This window comes from Monodelphis domestica, chromosome 2, assembly GCF_027887165.1.
Source record: "Monodelphis domestica isolate mMonDom1 chromosome 2, mMonDom1.pri, whole genome shotgun sequence".
Taxonomy (NCBI): domain Eukaryota; kingdom Metazoa; phylum Chordata; class Mammalia; order Didelphimorphia; family Didelphidae; genus Monodelphis; species Monodelphis domestica.
This window is the reverse complement of record NC_077228.1, coordinates 14,926,317-14,948,816: the sequence shown is the minus strand read 5'-3', so window position 1 is coordinate 14,948,816 and position 22,500 is coordinate 14,926,317. Positions and strand designations below refer to the sequence as shown.

Genomic DNA, 22,500 nt, shown 5'->3' with positions numbered 1-22,500 from the left:
CAAAATATTGCCAAAATACCCCTCCTCGCGCCACGTTCTGGTTGATCCCACCATTGATTGTTCAAGAATTAGCTTATTGCAGGGACACAGCAAAGCATTCCCAAATCCAGAATAATGCCATATTCAGCCATATTCCATGCAAATGGAGCCAGCCTCGATCTTAATCTGCATCTCGGTCTTTCAATTCATTTTAAACCACCTTTTAAAATCAGGGATTTGGGCTATTTGTTTCTCTCTGTTCTGTGCAACTCAAAAAACCTCTGGTCCTTGTGAAAGTTGTTCCATCTAGAACCCAAAGCTAATCCTCAGACTTGAAGCACCCAGATTCACACTCAAAGAAAGTCCACGGTGGTTTAGGGAAAGAAGGCTAGACATGGATCACGAGGGAATTCCCATGGCTTCTCCAGGCCTCAGTTTCCTCTCCTGTAAATTGAAAGGTTGGACTTGATGGCCTCTAAGACCCTTCCTAGCTCTGTGACGCTCTGGTTCAAGGTGAAATGGAAGCCACAGATCTGGAGGTTGAAGGAACATCAGTGGCCAAGAAACCACCTTCCCTGATTCCCCACCTCCAACACCCTCCTCCATATGGGAATTTCAGTGCTTTTGACTATTAGTTGAGTGCTTGGCATGGCCCCAGAGTCTGGAGTAGAAGCCTCCAGGTTCTCTTCCTGATACCTCAGTAGTGCTAGATTCTAATCCAAGAAGACCTGAGTTTGAATTTTGCCTCAGTGAATAATAATAACCCCTACCTCACAGATTGTTGTGTGGAACCCGTGAGATTCTGTCAGGCCCAAGTTTAATGCATTACACAAATTTTCTGGAATTTACAGATAATTCTTTATTCCTTTTTCAGATCTTTTTTTTCCTGCCTTATCAGAGGCAGATTTTTTCTGGGCAGGTAGTGACTTTTCCATTACAAAATCAGCTTTTACCTCTGAGCCCCTCAGTTGACAGCAGCCTTCTTTCTCACCTCCTTCACACCACTCATTCTGCCTCTCCCTATAATATTCACCAGGTATCACCCTCAGTGTCTTTCTCCAGCTGATGAAGGCAGAAAACAAAGGCTATTTCTTCTCTAAACTTGTCATCTTCCCCAGGGCCAAAGGGTCGGCTTGTTTGTGCGGTGGAAAGGAAAAGGTGCTGGCCCTGGAGCCAGAGAACCTCAGTTCAAATCCCAACTCAGAAATGGACTACCTCAGGGGCCTTGGACAAGTTTCCTGGGCTGATACCTGAAGGGTTTGGATTCACCTCTCTCTAGAGTCTCCTCTGATTCCTGGTCTCTGCCCCTGCATCACTGGCTACCCCTGGACCTCAGTTTCATCATCTGTAAAATGAGTCGATTGGATTCAGTAGCCCCTGAGATTCCTTCTAGTTCCCAGTCTATGACCCTAAATCATTGGATAACCTCAGACCTCAGCCTCGTCATCTGTTTAATGAGTAGATAGGACTCAGTGATCCCTTCCAGCTATAATTCTAGGGCTTAAATCACTGCACATCCCTGGGCCTCCGTTTCATCATCTGTAAAATGAAAGGGTTGGATTCGAAGTGCTCCTAGCTCTAGGGAGAGAACTCGAGGGTCTTCTGCTGGGGTCTGAGAAAGCCACAGAGTGGAGAGACAGACTCTCTGGCCTCCTGAGGCTTACTCTTGCCTCCGTAAATGCATGATTATTCAGTCTTAGCACTCGGCTCCCTCAGGCTTCCGGTGGCCACGGAGGCTTCCTGAACGCTCTCTCTCCTCTAACATTATGGTCCGTCACAAACAGAGTTTCTGGATATTTAACAAATGGTACCAACTCTGTCTTTGGTGGAGCCAAGAATCTGTGGCTGGGGGTCAATGCCTCAAGCGCTGTTTGACATTCCTAATAACCGGTTCTGGCGTAAGTCCTGGAGTCCTTCTAGCAGATGAGCATCTCTTGAAAGTGAGAGACGGGGCCTCGGGCGGCCCTTGGCTTTTCTGGCCTCAGGTATGTCATCAGAATCCCAAGGCACACAGAGAAGAAGCAGATGGTCATGGATGACCCCGAGGTGCAGTAGGGTATGGGAGAAAGAGACGGGGGCTGGCGAAGTGAGGAAAACAACCAAACAGTGAAGAAGTGACCCGTATGTTTTTCTTTCTTCTAATATTGGTGATGCCCAAAGGCCCGTGATATCTGCTCTGGGTTATAAGTGAGCCAGTCCTTTCCTTGGACCACATTCAGTTAGGAGGAACCACGAGGGCATCTTCAAGGAAATTCTGGAAATGTCGAGGTTCTAAGATTATCAGTCTTTCCACATCTCACCTGGTTGTGCCCTTGAGTGAGCAGGCTTTTCCTCATCAGCAGTGCCAAAGAGAAGAGAAGGCAAAAAGCAGTTCAGTTAAACTAGGGGAAGTTAATGGAATCAGTCTAGCTAGCATTTCGATAGCGCCTTCATGTCTACAGAACCCTTTCTATTTAGAGTTATATACGTGTTTATTTTGACATACATACATATTTTTTAAGACCGTGACGGGATTAGTTCCAAGGCAGAAGAGCAGTAAGGGCTAGGCAATAGGGTTCAAGTGATTTGCCCAGGGTCACAAGGGGCCACCTTTGAATCTCCTGTCTCTACACTTGGCTCTCGATCCACTTGACCACCTAGCCTCCCCCTATATACATCGACACCCCTATATAAAATTTAATTTGGTCCTTACAGTTCTTTGAGGAAGGAGCTAGGACGGTCTCCTCTTTTTAGAGGAGAAACCTGAATGACAGACAAGTTAGGTGACTTGTTTCAGGTCAAACTCCCACTAATTGGCTGGGTTGGGATTTGAACTCTCCCCTTCGGCCACCGATCTCCCTCCTATTAGCCAAGTCCGGCTCTCTGCTCCATGCTCTTTGCCCTTAGCCACCCAGCGGTTGGAAAGAACGCAGATGTCTCAAAGGCATTCTTTTACGCCAGTCTTCACGTTGACTTGATGATGGTGGTGGTGGTGGTGATGCTTCAAGATAGGAGCCTACAAGCTCAGTGTGAGTGAGCAGTGTGACCTGGCCACCAAGAAAGAGAGAGGCTGAGTGTCTAGATTGAGAGATGGGACCCTCCCAGCACTCGCTGAGCCCACTGACAGGACCAGGGCGAGTGCAAACGCGTGGAGCCGAGGCCTCTTCTCGACTCTATGACCAGGCTCCAGTGGCCCATCGTTCTCTCAGTCTGACCCATGATTAGCGTCATTGCTCGTGGACCCACACTGGTACAGGGTAGTTGAACCCAAGAAAGGCAGACTTCTCCCCAGCCCAATTCTCTTGGCCAGAATTGTGGGTATTAGTAGCCACAATGAGCAGCCTGAAAACCCCCCAACTGCCCCCTTTTCACACGCTGCGTGAGGGCTCGCCTTCTCTTTTCATGATCCTTCCTGACAGAAGTGAAGGGCAGAACCCTCACCCCAGGGCTGCGCAGAGAACCCCGAGCTTGGCTTCTAGGGCCATTTTCAGCCTTTGACAGTTAGCACTGCTTCAGACCTCTGAAAAAGCAGATGTCGATGGATCTCGGTCTAGTTCAGTGGGCCCCGTTGAGGGGAAGGAGCACCCATTGTTTTCCATGAGACTGAGCGCTTTCTTTGATTATTTCCCGCAAGATGAACTCTGCACAGTATATTTTTTTGAAAGGTTTGGTTTGCTTTGGCAGGCCACCCCTAAAAGCTGCGCTCTCCCTGCCATTATGGCTTAAGTCATATATTTTTACACCAAACAGCTTATTACCTCGGCTTTATTATTTTAAAATCAAAGCAGCGTTTGCAAATGGCCATGACTGCAGAGCGAAGGAATGTTAATGAATGGTGCCATTGAATAATCTAGGCTGGGGCAGTTCTGACCTTCCAGAATATGACTGTAAGCAAAAATAGGAGGCAAGCCGAGGAAAATTTAAATAAATAAGGACCAGATGGGACCGTAGGGACCTATAAAATGTAATGCAAATATTATCCATTTCCCTAAAATAAATCTATATTTCAGTATGAAAAATTATATTCATATTCATGATCCAGACAAACTTTCTTATGAAATTTGGCAGGTGACCCCTGTCCGAAATAATAAAATTTTGCAATTCAGTGGAAAACAGGCTCCCCTTTGACCTCATGAAGAGATGCATTCCAGCACAGCAAACCCATAAAATGGCCTTACATGAGCCCACCGATTCATTCTCTCTATTATATGTGCTGTTTTATTGCTGAGATATTTAGTTGAACGTTTCAGATTGCTGTGAATATTGGACAACATCGGCAGTCAAGGTGTGAGAGTCTTAGGGTTGGGGCCAGAGGGAAGGAGAGCCATTTCCCTGGTGGTGTTAGCTAAGATGGTCTTTGGGGAATATCTCCCACAAATCTTTCTCGATCTCCTCTACCCAAACTGTTCCCCCTGCTAGTGCTTCTCCTCTGAGATAGTCTTTCCTTTGTATATATCTTGTATGCGCCATTTTAAAAAATGTCTATTTCTCCAATCAGAATCTGAGCTCCTCCAGGAGCTGTCTTGTTCGCATAGCTATCTATGGGCCTCCGGAGTTCCCCTTCCTGCCCTGAGATTCTGGAATTCCTCATTCAAGAAAACCTTCCTCCGATTTCCATTTGGCCAACAGAACACTCAACCAATAGCCAACCTTTCTGTCTTTCTTTCTCCAGTACCTCGAAAAGTGTACTTTTTTCAGTTGTGTCTGAGTCTTCATGACCCTGTCTGGAGTTTTCTTAGCAGAGGTCCTGGAGTGGTTCACCTTTTCCTTCTCCAGATAATTTTACAGATAAGGAAACTGAGGCAAACATGGTGAAGTGATTTGCCCAGGGCCACATAGCTAATAAGTGACTGAGGCTGGATTTGAACTCACTTTATCCACTGCTCCATCTAACTGCCCCCCCCCCCCGCCCCACCATCTACTAATTAGGCATCTATTACATTTTTGTTGATTGATTGGAAAACTTTGTGCTTGTTGACTAAACATCCCTAAATAGGAATCCCTTCTGCCACACTCTTCCTTCCCAAATTTAAACTGTGGTCCAATACTTCTGCATTTTTAGACGGATGTTGGTGAAGAAACCTTTCCTAGAACCCTTGAAGACCTGGGTTCCCCATGCTAGTGAAGCCGCAGCCCTGTTCAATTAGAAAGAAGCCTTCAGTAATTGATTACGTGTGATCAGCACAGCCAATGTGATGCCTGGCTCTTTAGCGATGTGAATAAAATGGGCTTCAAGCAAAGGCTTCATGGCGCACATATCGTGGTGTTTATCTTATGGATTCCGTTGTGTCTGCAGCAAAGGGCTGAGCCTCCTTAGCGTGGAGGCAGCAGGAATCCCAGGGAAATCAGTCTCTTGCAGACCCAGAAAGATCCAATTGTAAAAGAGCCAACAAAGGGTGATGAGGGGTTCTCTGCGATTCACAGAGCCCCTTCTTAGGAATTCCCCAAGTGCAAGGCTTACCGGGGGCGGGTGGCCCTTTCAAATTCGTGATAACAAACTCACCTCTGTGGCACAGTTGGCATGTTTATTAATGAGTCATGTTATCTACGTGTTGGCAGCTTTATCCAGGAGAATGACGACTGAGGACCTGATGTGGTGGGCGTTTTTCTTCGTATTAATCCACACAGAAACACAGGAATTTCCCTAGCTAGTGCCTCAAGGTTTAGATTCCCCTGAGAACCTGGGACCATTGGTGGGGCACCCTGATAAAGAAGCCTCTTATCATAACTTGAGTCCCTCACATTGATATATAAATCAGTATGAATACTAGCTCTGGAGCCAGAGGACCTGGCTTCAAATTCTGCCTCTGATGCTCACTGCCAGTATGATCTTGGAGATGGTGGTTCATCTACTTGGACCTCAGTTTCCCCATCTGTAAATGAAAGAATTGGTCTCGATAGCCTCTAAGCTTTTGTCTCTGTGATCCAGGAACTCTTTAGTAAAAGCTTCTTATAAGGTCACTGAGGGTTTGGGGTTTTTTCCTCCTTTCAGCTCTTCTCTACCTCATTTCAGGATACTGACCCTAATCCTGATACTCTTTCCAAAACTGAGCCTCAGTAATAAAGCCCCACCCACATGGGGTGCATGTCAGCCAATGCATCCCTGGCCACTAGAGCTGACCCTCCAACATCAGCTCTGCCCCTAAAGCTAGCCATGACCCATCTCCTTCCTAGTTTTGAGTCTTGTACATTATCCCCCTCCATACACTCTATGGTTCAGTCAGCTGGACTCCTACTGTTTCTCCCTCATGATGCTCCTTCCCACTCCATGGTGCTGAAGGCAGCAGGACAAGGGGAGGGAATTGCCTGGAGGCTGACCCAAACTGATACGGGGCACCCTAGGAGGTGGTGTGTTCACCTTCAGTAAAACTCTTCCAGCAAAGGATGTCTGACCATTCATTTTAGGTGGCTCAGCTTTTTTTAACTTAGCTTCATTTTTTTTTACTTAACAATCTTCTCTCCTTCCCAACTCTCCCTCTCTCCAAACCATTGGAAAGAAAAAGGGAAATCAAACATGCTCAGACCAACAAGAAATTCCCTAATGGATCAAGTCCCTAAAGGTCATCTCAATCAGTAGCCCAAGTCTCTTGCCTCTTTGTCAGGAGGTGGGTAGCACATTGCATCATGAATCCTCTGGAACTGGCAGTCATCTTTCCAAGCTGGTGGTTATCTTTTCAAAGCTATTGTTATGGTGTCAATTATTCCCCCAGCTCTACTACCTTGACTTTGTCTCAATTCTGATAAATAGGTGATTAGTTGGAGACACTGTAGTAGATCTGTAGTAGAGGAGGAGGAGGAGGAGGAGGAGGAGGAGGAGGAGGAGGAGGAGGAGGGAGGAGGAAGAGGAAGAAGAAGAAGAAGAAGAAGAAGAAGAAGAAGAAGAAGAAGAAGAAGAAGAAGAAGAAGAAGAAGAAGAAGAAGAAGAAGAAGAAGAAGAAGAAGAAGAAGAAGAAGAAGAAGAAGAAGAAGAAGAAGAAGAAGAAGAAGAAGAAGAAGAGAAGAAGAAGGAAGGAAGGAAGGAAGGAAGGAAGAAGAAGGAAGAAGAAGAAGAAGAAGAAGAAGAAGAAGAAGAAGAAGAAGAAGAAGAAGAAGAAGAAGAAGAAGAAGAGAAGAAGAAGAAGAAGAAGAAGAAGAAGAAGAAGAAGAAGAAGAAGAAGAAGAAGAAGAAGAAGAAGAAGAAGAAGAAGAAGAGAAGAAGAAGAAGAAGAAGAAGAAGAAGAAGAAGAGAAGAAGAAGAAGGAAAGAAGAAGGAAGGAAGAAGAAGATGAAGAAGAAGAAGAAGAAGAAGAAGAAGAAGAAGAAGAAGAAGAAGAAGAAGGAAGGAAGAGGAGGAAGGAAGGAAGGAAGGAAGGAAGGAAGGAAGGAAGGAAGGAAGGAAGAAGGAAGAAGAAGAGAAGAAGAAGAAGAAGAAGAAGAAGAAGAAGAAGAAGAAGAAGAAGAAGAAGAAGAAGAAAGGAAGGAAGGAAGGAAGGAAGGAAGGAAGGAAGGAAGGAAGGAAGGAAGGAAGGAAGGAAGGAAGGAAGGAAGGAAGGAAGGAAGGAAGGAAGAAGAAGAAGAAGAAGAAGAAGAAGAAGAGAAGAAGAAGAAGAAGAAGAAGAAGAGAAGAAGAAGAAGACGAAGAAGAAGAAGAAGAAGAAGAAGAAGAAGAAGAAGAAGAAGAGGAGGAGGAGGAGGAGGAGGAGGAAGGAAAGAAGAAGAAGAAGGAGGAGGAGGAGGAAGGAAAGAAGAAGAAGAAGAAGAAGAAGAAGAAGAAGAAGAAGAAGAAGAAGAAGAAGAAGAAGAAGAAGAAGAAGAAGAAGAAGAAGAAGAAGAAGAAGAAGAAGAAGAAGAAGAAGAAGAAGAAGAAGAAGAAGAAGAAGAAGAAGAAGAAGAAGAAGAAGAAGAAGGAGGAAGGAAGGAAGGAAGGAAGGAAGGAAGGAAGGAAGGAAGGAAGGAAGGAAGGAAGGAAGGAAGGAAGGAAGGAAGGAAGGAAGGAAGGAAGGAAGGAAGGAAGGAAGGAAGGAAGGAAAGAAGGAAAGAAGGAAAGGGAGGGTCAAAGAACTGGGGAGTGGAACCAAAAGTAAATCCCAGTTTGAGAGGAAGCAGTGGTAGGATTGCTGTATTTAGCAATTCTGAGCAGAGCATGAGGTGGAAGGAGAGAAGGGGTGTAGTTTGCACCTAGAACAGAGCAGATGGCAAGACGTCCAAGATGGATAGAAAGGAAACTCTGAGGCTGTCCCCGGATAAGTAGGGTGGCTTAGGGGACTTGGCCTTCACTCATTTGCCAATCACTTTAGTTCAGCTAGAGACAGCCAGGTGAGAAAGTGTGCCTGGGGTTAGGAAAATTTGAGTTCAAATCTAGTCTCAGAAACTCACTAGCTGTGTGCCCTGAGCCAGTTACTTAACTTCTGCCTCAATTTCTTCCTCTAAAATGAAGATCATAATAGCATCTACCTCATAAAGTTGTTATAAAGATCAACAGGTAATGTCATGACAGGACCTGGCACAATGCCTGGCACATAGTAGGTGCTTAATAAATATGGATTCCTTTCCCCTTCCATCCATGACTTGTTTCTTTGACCGGACTTCCATTCCCCTTCACTTTCCTCAGCTTCTCAGAAGGAATTCCAAAGCAGAGTGGAGGGCCAATGCCTCCAGTGATGTGGACACTATCTCTGGCCAGACAGTACCAGGTAGAAACAGGCTGAGGGGCAGTTCACTGGGTGCCTGGAGTTTCCATGCAGCTGAATTTTATTGAAATGAATTGATGCCCCAAGCAGCTATTCAGACTCTTTAATTCAATACACTTTTCCCTTTACCACTCTGGATGATAATGATGATGATAATTAATACTATTTACACAGCATTTTAAATTTTGAAAAGTACTTTGCAAATATTATCTCATCTGATCCTTATTATCTCTACTTTACAGATGAGGAAACTGAGGCAGGCAGGGATTAAGTGATATTTCCCAGGGGTTATATAGCTAGTGTGTGATTCTGGATTTGAACTCAAGTCTTCCTGACCCCAGTGCCTCATTCACTATGCCACCTTTTCTTCCCATCTGGCATATTATAGCTCTATTACTGGGTACCTTGAAATCCTTAAATACTTCTATTTATCACAGTGTCAGTCCAGAAGACATTATTTATTCCAGCAATTAGGGAAAGGACTCCAGTCATCACATGCCCCCATCCAGACAAACGGCCTCATGTCAGCCAGGCGCCACAGAGCAATTTAATACCCTTCCCTTCCCTTGAGCTTTGGAAATGCCCCATACACAGAACCTAATGGGAGGCTTCCCAGAGGATTTACTTCTTTAGTGTTTCACTCAAACTGTCGAGAGGTTAGCAAAAGAGGAGAGGCAAGGTGGAGCGGAATTTGTGGCAGGGTCTCAGCCTAACCGATCTGTTACTGCCAACGATGGAGCCAAAGGCTGTCTGGCTGGTAATTCTCTCAGAAATGCTTGATCCTATTGACTGGCACAGCTAAGCCAAATGTGACCCAAAGTGAATTTTCTCCCCAAATGCTCCATCCATCCATGGTGAGGAAAGGGACAAAATAAATGCCAGGGGCAGGAAATTTAGTCCTGGAACACACCACTTTTGACCTGATTTTTGTTTTAAATTTCCTGGAGAGAAAAAATCCTCAATTTCTTCCCAAAAGACCAGGGTTCAAATGACAGCTCTGCCATCTCCTCATTTCTTCTGGCCCTCTTCTTTGCTGTCCGCCTTTTTCGGAGCTCTGGAGGTCTGGGTTCAGTTTGGGGCACCATGGTTTAGAAAGGGCCTTGATAACCTGGCGAGGGTCTAGAGGAGGGTACCAGAGTCATGAAGGGTCTGGAGAATAGAAAGAAGACTCTAGGCTGGACAAGATAACTGACTCTGGCCTCAGGTGTTTCTGAGGCTGTTGGCTCAGCCTTGTTCTGGGGGGTCCTCAAAAGCTGAAAATGCCATAGAAGCCAGTTTAGAATCAATATCCAGAAAACCTTCCTAAGCTTTGGAGCTATCCCAGAGTGGAATGGGCTCTCTGGAGAGATGATGCTCTGCTCCTCCTTGGAGGTCTTCAGCCAAAATACTTGTCTGATGGGTCATAATGGCCATTCTTTTGCTGAGGGGTTAGTCCTCCTTTCCAACTCTGAAACCGAGATTCTGTCACACCTGGATGACGTTAGGCAGCTGACTTTGCCAGCCCAAGCCTCGGTTTCATCGTCTGGCAGATGAGAATAACATCTCCCCTTCCCAGGGAATTGGATTATGACTTGAGAGGATTCTATTCTACTTTGGGTCACTTTTCACTGTTAGGAAGTTTTTCCTTACATCAAACCCAAATCTGTCTTTTCTTATGTTCCAACCATTGCACCAATTTCTTCTCTCTTGACAAGACAGGGCGAGTCTAATATGTCTTCTCCTAGCTAATGATTTTCAATTCCCTTGATTACATGCATTATTCGATGTTATATATAGCATAAGAACTTTTCGATATTATTTACTAATATATGTTATATTTAATAATTACATGTTTTTAACTTGAGAACTTTTATATGTTATTAAGACACATTTATTATGTTATATATAATATGTTTTATATAGCACAAGAATGTTATATGTTATTAATAAATAGATTTGTTTTTATGTAATAATAACATATTACACATGGACTTTTATATATTAATAATAAATGTTTTATTAATTGTATGGCATATATAGCATAATGACCTATCAATAAATATATTATATATCACATAAGGACTTTTCTGTATTAGTAATAAATATATTATATTTTCTATTTTTGAGATATTAATTATATATTATAGCATGGTGAGTTTAATATATTATTAATAAATATGCTATATTTTATATATTAAGCATTTTATAGCATATCACATGAAGGCTTTTCTATAGTATTAACAAGTATATTTTGTTTTTATATATAATAATTATGTAGCATACATAGCATAAGGACTTTTGCCATACTCTTTAGTTTTATCAATGCCCTTCCTCAAGTATAGCAGGTAACCAGAACTGAGCACAACTTTCTAGGTATGGTCTGACCAGGGAAGAGCACAGAGAAACCATCTCCTGACACAACTCCTTAATTTGGCACAAGAGCAGATTAGCTCTGAGGGCTGCTGGGTTACTCAATTTACTTCAAGAAACTTGTAGTCTACTAAAATCCTCAGACATTTGCAGATAAATTTCTCCCCTTGCATTTATGAAATTGATTTCTTGAACCCTAATAACAGACTGTCCTCATCTCTATTAGATAATATCATTGGATTGGATTGGGTAAAACATTCTGCCCTGTCAAAATCTTTGCTTCTTGACCCTCTCCTCCATCATGTTAGGTATGCCTTCTCACTATTTTTAAGGGTGATAAAGCATATCCTCTATGTCTTTGCCCAATTCATTGATAAACCCTATTCAGAGAGACAGCTAGGTAGATAGAGTGCCAGGTCTGGAGTCAGGACCAAGTTCAATTCTGGCCTGAGACACATCCAAGCTATGTGATCCTGGGAAAGTCATTTAACCGTAGTTGACTAGCCCTTGCTAATCAAGTTTAAGACAGAAGGTAAGACTTCTTTGTTTGTTTATTTGTTTGTTTTGATGGGGATCTGGCACAGATCTCTGTGACTCTCTACAGAAAACCTCCTAAATTAATGTTGAACCACTAACAACTATTCTTTGGATTCAGCCATTTGACTGGCTCCCAAATCCACATATACATATGATTTTCTAGCTCATTATTTTACATCTCTGCTCAAAAAGCTTCAACAGTGACCCTATTGCCTCGAGTATAAAATACAAATAATTTCCTTCTGTTTATATGTCCCCCTCCCGTTCCCAGGGAACCATCTCTCTCTTCATTTTTTAAACCCTTTCTGTCTTCATATCAGTTCTAAGATAGAATAGCAACAAGAACTAGGCAATTAGTATTAAGTGACTCACCCAGGGTCACACAAGTAGAGGAAGTATATGAAACCAGATTTAACTTGAGTCCTCCAATCTCCAAGTCTGGAGCTCTATCTACTGTACTGTCTAACTGCCTCAGGATCCATCTCCTTTAAGAAAAAAAAAAGAGGAATAAGAAGTTCAGCAAAATTAATCAATACATTAATACAATCTAATGTTATATGCAGTGTTCCACACCTGTCAACCCCCACCTCCGTGAAGTAGCAGGAAGAGTTGTCTTTTCATGTCTCTTTAGGGCTAGACATTGTCCTCATGCCTTATAGTTTATACTTTGGTTTTGTTTCAGTACTACTTTCAATTTCTATCATCCTTGTCATTAAATCTTTGAATTATCTTTGTGTCAATTGCTTCCTAGAAGTTGCTCCCTTCTTTCCTGAATTCACTGGTTATTGTCTTGTTACATACATTAAGGAATATTCAGTTTGTTTAGCCATTCCCAAATAATGAACATTCCCTTTTTTCCATTTTTCAACTGCCATGAAAAGTGCTGCTATAAGTCTTATGTATATTGGGACATCTTTTTAACAATTACCCCCTTTGGGAATCTCTAGGTCAAAGGCATTTTAGTCACTTTATTTCCAAAATTCTGAATTTCTTTGTAGAACTATCCCTATGAATTCACAACTCCACAATGCATCATTGTGCTTTTGTTACCACAACCCATCCCACAATTAGCTATTTTCAACTTTTGTAATCTTTGCCCATACTGTATATGAGGTGAAATTTGAGAGTTGTTTTGATTTGCATTTCTCATTTTATCAGATTGTTATTAATAATTTTTTTTATTTGAGAATTATTTGGCCACATCATTTGACCATGAATCTTTGTCATAGATTTCTCTTAGTTATCTATAAATCTGTAATAACATAAAATACTTGCCATACATATTAGACCCAAAGATTATTTCTTTTAATCCTTTACCTTCCACCTTAGAATCAATGCTGTGTTAGTTCCAAGGCAGAAGAGCAGTAAGGAGTAGGCATTTGAAATTAAGTGATTTGCCCAGGGTCACCCAGCTAAGACATATCTGATATCACATTTGAATCCAAGACCTCCCATTTCATTTTTCTTTGTTCAAAATTCACTAACTTTCTTTTAATCAAACTCATCTATTTTGTCTTTTGTAATTGCTTTTAACCCTTGTTTGGTTAGAATGAATTCTCTAGCCATAGCTATAAAAAATATATGATCCAATTCTCTTCTTTTAATACTGTAATCTTTAATGTTCAGATCACATATCCATTTTAAATTTATTTTTAATATGTCACAAAATGCTATGTTAGTCTAATTTTTACCAAACTGCTTTCCATTTCCCCCCTCAAATTCTCATTAAATAAGGAATTCTTTCCTGTATAATTCATATTTTCTATTTTTTTTAGACATAGGGTTATTGAGTATATTTATTTCTGATTCTTCCTAGTCAAGCTATCAAATAGCTTAAAAAAAAAAACCCTTGACTTCCATTTCAGAATCAATACTGTTTATTGGTTCCAAGGCAGAAGAGTGGTAAAGGCTAGGCATGTAGGTTAAGTGACTTGCCCAGGGTCACAAAGTTAGGAAGTGTCAGGCCACATTTGAACCCAGGTGCCCCTGTCTCCAGATTAGCTCACTATCCACTGAGCCACCCCATTCCCCCCAGTGCCTTTTATTTTTATATCCCAATCATTTACAAGCTTAACACACACAGTGAGCCATCCCTTTTAACAAGGAAAAATAGTTAAGCAAAATGAACAGAGCAACCTTATCTGATGGTATAGACCACATTCCATCCCTGTGTTCCTCCATCTAGGGAGTTCATTGTTCTGGTTACATTTCAACAATGTTTTATTCATCTCAACTTTATTATTCAACTCTTGTCAGTTGTTTTCCTGATTTTATTTGCTTCCCTCAGTATCAGCTAATCTCCCCATTGTTCCTCTGATTTCCTCATACATGTCCATTCTTACTGATGTGATAGTCAGCGACTTCAGTATAGCAGTTTGTTCAGCCAGTCTCCAATCAGCTCAGTTCTTTCTGGCTAACTAATTATTATACTGTATGGTAAGTCTCAGTCCCTTCTCTCATTACTCCAAATAAATTAGACCTCACAGACTAACTAGCTCTGCTCCCCATTAAGCTTCAGATTCGTGTTTAATAGGCTGCCTCTGCCAAATTCTTAAATGTCCATAGAGATGCATTGCCTGGTTTCCAGTTCTACCATAAAATGTAAATAAGAAGGATCACAGTTCACCTGAAGGTCACCGATGGTTAACAGCCATGGACCGATTTCCACAGAAGTTTCACATAAAATTATTCCATCAGATAGCACAGAAGCAAGGGGGCTGATAAACTAACCGTGAGCAATTCATTAGGACACAAAATATACCTTCTCTGTCTTTATGGCAGCCAGAGGTCACCGGAGTCATCTGGCCTCATGTTATCAAGTGGAAAACTTACTTGGGTTCTTGAGTACAAGAATGGAGAGCAACTGGTGGCACAGCCTCTTCCCTGTTGGTCTTTCTTCATATTTCAGCATGTTCTACAGAGCATAGCATGTGGTGTTTAATAATAGCTGCTGAGTGTCCCTCCTAGCTAGAATGCAAACTCCTTGAGGACAGGGCCTTTGGTCTTTGTGTCCCCAGGGTCTGACATATAGTAAATATTTCATAAGCAAATGTTTATTGGATTGAATTGAAAGTAATGAAAACTTGTCTTGGGGTGTGTTTTTGATAGGATGCCATAGTTATTCATGAAGTATATGAAGAAGGAGCAGCAGCCAGAGATGGAAGACTTTGGGCTGGTGACCAGATTTTAGAGGTAAATGGTTTAAATTTTAATGTGAAATGTAATCCCACGGATGACTTCCCCTTGGTCCTCAAGTTATCCTTCAAGTAAGGAGTGGGTTGGACACTCCCTTCAACTCTGAGATCCAGTGTTGTTTTTCATAGGATTCCAGGGTCTTCCACCTTCTATTGTTTCACTCTTTTGTCTCACCCACTAAACCCTGTTTTCTCCTTTCTCTCTCTTTTTTCTTCTCCACTCTCTCCCTTCTTCCTTCCCTTTTTCTCCATCGCCCTCCCTTTCTGTCTCTCTTTGTCTCTGTCTCTCTGTCTCTCTCTGTCCCTCTTTCTCTCTCTCTCTTCCTCTTCTCTGTTAACAAAAACTAGAAAACTAGTTTTGGAGTCAGAATTATTGGGTTTAATTCCTGGCTCAGCTCCTTACTACCTGGACAAATTGCTGAATCAACCAGGGCCTCATTTTCCTTCTTTGTAAAATGGAGGAGTTGGCCTATTTGTTCTGCCACTGCATCATTCCCCCTGTTATCCAGTGGAAAGAGAACTGCCTTTGAAATCATAGAGCCTCAGTTAAAATCCCACTCTGGTGCTTAGTGACTTAGTCATTTCTTCTTTCTGTGCTTTCCAAAGAAACTAGCTCATGTCATACTTTGGGGAGCAAGTCGGGGATTTCCTTGGTATAAGGAAATTCCCTCCACCAAGGCAGATCAGTAACCCGCACACAGCCCTGGAACTCCATCTAGGGCATCGATCAATTCTCCCCCCAAGCGACAGAGCTGATACCAGAAGTGGGACTTGAGGGGGCAGCTGGGTAGCTCAGTGGATTGAGAGCTAGCCCTAGAGATGGGAGGTCCTAGGTTCAAATGTGGCCTCAGCCACTTCCTAGCTGTGTGACCCTGGGCAAGTCACTTGACCCCCATTGCCTAGCCCTTACCACTCTTCTGCCTTGGAGGCAATACACAGTATTGACTCCAAGATGGAAGGTGAGGGTTTTAATTTAAAAAAAAAAAAAAAGAAGTGGGACTTGAACCTGAGTCCTCCTGCCTCTGAAGTTGGTTCGCCATCTACCATCCTCCTTCTTTTGTGCTTCTATTTGCTCCCAAAGCAGATGTTTGAATTGCACTTTCTGAATGAGCCGTTCATACCTCGTCCCCCAAGTTTGCCATGGCAGCTGACATGCCGCTCTGAGCCACCACACTTTACCCTCTCACTGGGCTTTCCTGATTTCCCATCCCTTTGCACAGGCACAAAAGTGGCAGCTAAGCGCCAGGACCTGGGCGAGCCGGACTAAAGAGCTTTCTTTGTGATGTGAAGCCTTTAGGCAACATTTATTTCCTTTATTGGAGGAATTTAATTGACTAGTTAACATTTTATGGGGAGTGTGTGCGCATGTTGCCTGGTGACTTTCCTATAACCCAGGAAGGCTGACATCATTGGATCTCAGCCTTCAATGGGTTCTGTCCCTGGGGAGGAAACTGGAGAGCCAGCTGGGGGTTAGGAATACAGGCAGGAAGGGGTTAAAGGGGTAACCATATGGACTCCAGGGCTCCAACGAGCCACTGCAGGACAGACCTTGACTGGGTTTCGTGCTGGAACAAGTGATATTCCCAGTGGGTTCATTATACTCTGTGTGTGGAGGGTTAGCAAAACAGAGGGGGCCTCTTTGGGGACGGCCTTAATGGTTTTAACACAGAACATGGTTTTAATGATTCGCTTTTTCTCATTTTATAATCAGCTCGGATTTTCCCAAAGCCGGGTAATTAGCATGACGAGGTAAAGGGAGAGAGGGCAGGGGCTCCGTAATTGAACGTTGGCAAAGGTGACCGCTTGACCGCTGCGGGACCCCTTCACCGCCTCGCCTTGCTGTGTCGTTTATTACATCCTGGGCATTTCTGAGTGGACATCGCCTGGTCAGCCTCCCCTCGTCGCAAAGCAAAGTCATTCAGGAAAACCAACCAACACAGCCTCTGCGGGCAGCATAAGCCCCAGTGAAAGGGGGAAAGGTCGCAAACTAGACGCCTGTCCAGTCTGCCCAGCCGACGAAAGGCATGCTGGGTAGGAAGTCGTCCAAGTTCTGCCTGGACCCATCCTTGCTGTGTCACCCCAGGAAAGTCCCTCCATTCCGCCATTGCCTAAGCAACTCTCAGAGCCGCTATTGCAGGTGCCAGTCTTGCATTAGTAGAATTACCTGTGATGGAGAAATAATAGAATCTCAGAGTTGGAAGAGTCCACAAAGGCCACCTAAGCCAACCCACACTGCAACCACCAATAAGCTTTTCTTAAACCCCTATCAGATACCAGGCGCCATCCTAGGGTCTGGGAATATGAAGACAAAAACTACCTACCCTCGCGGAGCTTACATTTCTTTGGTTCACCCCAAACTCCAAGTCCACGTATATGCCTAACATTGAGCGACCTTTTCCACCGAGGAGTCATCTTCTCTTCTCCTTCCTTCCTCCCTTCCTTGCTTTCTTATTTGGCTGAGACGAGGTCTCCCTGCCAATCCCAAGCACAGTCATAGAGAGCTAGATCTGGAGTCAGGAAGAGCTGAGTTCATCTATAACCTGAAGCAAGCACTAGCTGTGTGGCTCTCGGCAAGTCACCTAACTAGTCTGCCTCAATTTCCTCATCTATAAAATAGGAATATTAACCATGAGGTTGTTGCGAGGATCCAGTGGTCTAAAGTGCTTTGCAAACCCCAAAGTGCTCTGTAAGTGCTAGCTAGCGCTCTCCATCCCAAGCTCCATTTCTGACCTGGACCCCTTTGCCCTGCCCCACAGCGTCTGGTGGTCCCCCACTCCTGGGAGCTGACACTTTTGATAACAGTGTTAGCCTTACTGCAGCTCAGAAACCGGAACTCGCACAGTCCGCCATCCTCAGCCTTCCCAGAAGCAGGAATTAGGGGTGTATCCCACCGTCCCCAGGTGCCCTTTTCACCTTCACCTCATTATATCTCTGTTCAGGCATCCTCAGGAAGAATGAATGATAGCTTCGATTTTAGCTCATGTCTCAGATTTCCCTATAGAGGTGCCCAGTGTACAATATGAATCAGGTATGGGACAGCTATTTATTTTACACACACAGAATCAGTGCATAACCCCAAATACACAGACATACTCCTTGACAGAAAGATAAACTGGTGGCTCTGTTATACCACTGCTTTACTTTGTGGGGAGGGTGATCCTTCCATCCACCAAAACGTAAAGCGGTTTTGCTTCAGCTCTGCTCTGTTTCCCCAACAAGCCAGGCCAGCAGGAGGACTCAGGCTCTTGGCAGAGGTGTCTTCGTGAATGCAGAGACTTCCCCTGCCCCCTGTCAGCTCCATCCATTGGAAACAAGACCTCAGAACCGTTTGAACTCACAAGGACTCTCACCCTTTGGCACATTCATCCTGCGACTGGTGTTCTGTTGTCTACTCAGGAAAGGCCCAACACAAAAGGATGAAGCCCCAGACTTGGCAGGCTTGCCTAAGCACATCACAGGGTTTGGCTGCCAAGTCCTCGGCCACAGGGCAGCTAGGATCAGGATGGAGTGATCTGCCTTTCCTCTGACCCTGTCTGAGTAGCAGATCACAGCAGTGTAGACGGTATCCAAACCAGAAAACAGAGAGAATGCTGAGTTTGTGGTCACTCTTTAAAGACACCCCAGTTCAGCAGATCTTCCTTTTTGGTGGCCAACCCAGCTATTGCTTCATCACCTTGAAGCATTAAGCCCTCCGAGGACTGAATCACACACGTGTGGTTGGCTGGAAGCTGTCAGGGAACCATGGAACCATTAGATACATGTATGGAAAAGCCAAAATAAATGCGAGGGTATCTCAGCCAGAGGAGGGGCCTCTCCCTTTGGGTAATGGCCTCTTTGAGCTGAAGGAATGGAATTAGGAGTTCTTTGAGGGAAAGAGGAAGAAGGAATTCAATTCAAGCAGAGAAGTAAAGCCTATGAAACAGGTGGTCCAATGGATTGCATGCTAGATCTGGAATTGGGAAGATCCAAGTTCAAATCCAACCTCAGACACTTATTTGTTATGTGGCTCTGAGAGTCCAGATTGTTGTGAGGCTTAAAAGATACTCTTTGTAAAGCCTTTTGCCAGTCTTAAAGTGCTCTAGAAACACTAGCTCTGTTGTTGTTGTTTGTTATCAAGAAGAAGACAAGTTTAGTTGCGTTGTTGAAGACATGAAGACAAGTCACCAAGAAGTCTGGGTGGAGAGTTGTGAAGGCCTCCAACAGCCAAGAGAGGACGTGGCGTTTGAGCCTAGAGGAGAGCCTGGAACGAGAACGTCCTCGAAAGCAGACACGATCCTCGTGGGGCTCGCTCGAATCACAAGGCAGGGCCCAGATGGAAACATAAGGCAGAAAGTGTATTCCTCCTCATGGCCAGGCTTCAAGCAGAGGTTGAACACTGCAAACAGGACTGATTCTAGGTCAGGTAGGGGATGCCGGATGGTCCCCGAGGCCCCTGCTGTCTGTGAGAGTCTGTGACTCTGGGGCCATTCCCCAGCCCAGGCATAGAAGCACTCATTGCCAACAAGCATGTGTAGAATCGACATGGCAGAGCAAGAAACAGAATTGGAAATGCCCACTGATCTGTCTCCCTGCCTGTCTAGTGCCTGGCCTCATTCAGCCGAACAGATGGGTCTGTATCTTCCTTTTCAGACCATCCAGGAAAGCTAGTCTGTCATCTCCATCAGGACGCCATACTCGCCTGACTTCAGTGCCAGGCAGATCAGGCCACAGAGTTGGAAAACAAAGATCGCATTTGGTTATCTAATAACATCACAGGACTCAGGAGGTGTTGATGTGGCAATACCCTGTGCTCTAGCCCCTAGTGTGCTCCCACTGTGGCCCATTGCAAGCATTTGCAGGATACTTGACTCTTGTTAGTTGGGACATGTCTTGGACAATATGGTAGGCAACTTGGTCAAGTGGCTGAGAGTCATGGAAATTCTGAGGGGAAAGGGATTGATATGGAAGGTAGGAAGGAAGGAATAAAAAGGAGGGAGGAAGGAAGGAAGAAAAGGAAGGTAGGGAGGAAGGAAGGGAAGGAAAGGAAGGAAGGGGAGAGGGAGGGTGGAAAGAGAGGAAGGAAGGGAGGAGGGAAAGAAGGAAAAAGAGGGAGGAAATAAATGACCCTTCTTTGCAGAGATGGGGAACTGTAGGAAGTGTAATGATACACAGACTGTCAGACTTTTTCTGGGCTAGTTTTTCTGAATTGATTTTTCTCTTTTCTTTCCTCTTCTCTTTTGTTCTTCTATCCATTCTTGAAAGGCTGCCTCATCTAGTAGAGGAGGATGGAGGGATGAATTTAGAAATGAAGATGATTTTTTAAAAGAATTTACATTTTTTTATTTTTCAAAGAGATTTAGAACTAGTAGAATTCTTAGAAGCCATCAAGTCCTACCCTCTCTTTTTACAATGAGAGAGTCAACAAATAACGGTCCCAGCAATGAGAGTCACTCAGTAAGTAAGTGTGTGACTGGATTTGGACTCAGTCTTCCTGACTCCAGGCTCAGCTGTTGTATCAAATGGCCTCAGAAAATATTTAGCTCTATCTCTATCTGACTGGGAATCTCCTTTGCTGCAGGATGGCCCTGGAACTGGTTCTTTGCCTCAGATTTGGAAAAAAACTCTCCTCTCCTCCAACTCTGTAATTCCCAAGTTATGGTTCCAAACTTTCTCTTACTCAGCTGCCTTAGCCTGCTAACTTTCCATTGTTACTCTCTTTCCTGCCCAAAATTAACTGTTTAGCTTTGATAAGTTATCCTCAAGGGGAAGGGAAAAATAGAATCATTTTTCCTAAATCACTTCCTTCACAAAGATACAAGGAAAAGCAACAGCACCTCCTGCCTTCAAGGAGCTTATAACCTAAAGGAGGAGGCATCACACAGTTATGTACAAGCAAGATATAAATAGAATTAAGTGTACTGAATTGCACAGGGAAGATACTAGCATTGTGTAAGGATAATTTTAGGGTTGTGACCTAATCTAAATTAATTTTGGTCACCAGGGAATATCCCAAATAAAAAAACCCAAGTCAGCTGGAAATTTATGGTGATTTTAATTAATATAGAGGAAAGAAATTAAGGAGAAGGGAGAGGAAAAGGGTGTAGAATTTGTCCCACCTGGCTTGTGCCAGGGGGAGATTAGAGACTTTCTCTAAGAGGATAGTGTTGGAAGGTAAAGGAGAAAGTATCAGCCTAAACTCCAAGAGGATTCAGCTAAGATGCCTGAACCTGAACTAGCTACTTAGCTTCTCCCAGTATAGTATCAAGGAAAACTCACCACTAAACTGGACAAAGCTGCCGCCATGCCAAGATGCCAAGATGCTCAGCATGCTGCCAGCCAGAGACACTTCTCTGGGGAAAGAGCCCGGAGAGAGGAAGTGACGTGAAAATTATAGAGGGTTTTACATCACTTTCTTGCATCTCACATGTACCACTGGTAGCTTAAGCTTGACTTAGGGCAGCCCAGGGGTCTGTCAGTTGTTTTTGATTTGTCATTTGCTAGCACATATCTGTCATAGGCCATCCTCCTAAATCCTTAAGTATGGGTGTAGACATTCCTGATTTTGTTAGACTAAGTAGGTTGGAGTAATCTAAAGTTCACAAATGAGAAGAAGACCAAAAAAGGTGTCTTGCAAAAGCTGAGATTTAAAGGAAGCCAGGGAGACTAGGAGGCAGAGTTGAGGAGGGAAAGCATTCCAAGCATTGGGAACAATCAGTGAAAATGCTTGTGCTAGGAGTGTCTTGTGCCAGGAATAGAAAGTTAGACCATCCAAGAGCCTTTCTGACACTCTAGCCATGGTGGTGAACCTGTGGCACACCTGCCAGAGGGGACACTCAGAGCCCTCTCCATGGGCATGCACACTATCACCCCAGCACAGAGTTCACCAGAGTTCATTACTAGAAAGCCAGAGGGACAAGGGGCTAGGCTGCTCCCCTCCCCATCTCCACACAAGCCTGAGGACATTTCTCACATCACCCACCCCTCTAAAAGATTTGCCCTCACTGCTCTATAGTCTGGTCCTTTATCCTCTGATATTCATGACTGTATAAGACCTCTCATTTTATATCTCCAAATGCCTTTCACATATCTGAGGTAGAGGCCCATTAGACATCTTATACCCAGTGTCTGTAACTGAACTAGTTATCTTTCTCCCTAAACCCCTAAACCCCTCCCCCTCCTACTTTTCCTATTACTGTAGAAAGCCCAGTGTCATTCTGAATCCTTACTCTTGTCTCTCCATTTCAGATCTGACTCCCACATTCTCCATCTTAGCTGTTTCTAAGGCCTGCCAGTTTCACCTTTACATGCTTTCATTTCTGTGCCATCTCTTGTAGATTTCACCTTTGCAATATCTCTTGTAGATTTCACTTCCCTCCTATGTCTTGGAGATATTAACTCTGATGCATCTCTTGTGGATTTCATCTCTGGAGTTTCTCTCAATTTCACCCCCTTCTCTCATCTGACTCTTTCCCCAGCCTGAAACAGACCTTCCCATCCCTAATATGGCAATAGCTGCTGTTGGTTGGGGTGGGATTGGTGGGAAGGGTCTTCCTGCCTCCAATCTTTTCCTATTGCAGTCCATTTTTTTTTCCTTTCTCAAAATGCTCTTCCTAAAGTTTAGAGCTTATCTTGCCATTTTGACCTCCTTGTTCATCTCCCCCTACCTCTGACCTTTTTGGGTTGTGAGAATTAAAATTAATGTCCAAATACTTCAAGTATTATATTTAATAAGATTTATTAATAACAACTTGAAATAAAAAGCTAGAATAAAACCTGCTCAACTTGACCATAGTCTTGAGAGAAGAGAGCGAGAG

General features: G+C 43.7%; 1 protein-coding gene across 4 annotated transcripts in view; it reads left to right on the top strand.

The window, feature by feature from the left end:
* PATJ (PATJ crumbs cell polarity complex component) overlaps positions 1 to 22,500 on the top strand; it is a 364,450-nt gene that overhangs the window by 309,143 nt on the left and 32,807 nt on the right. For all 4 annotated transcript variants that reach the window (XM_056814120.1, XM_056814123.1, XM_056814122.1 and 1 more), the window contains one exon: positions 14,622 to 14,705. In XM_056814120.1, coding sequence (XP_056670098.1) covers positions 14,622 to 14,705 — 84 coding nt within the window. The remainder of the gene's footprint in view (positions 1 to 14,621; positions 14,706 to 22,500) is intronic.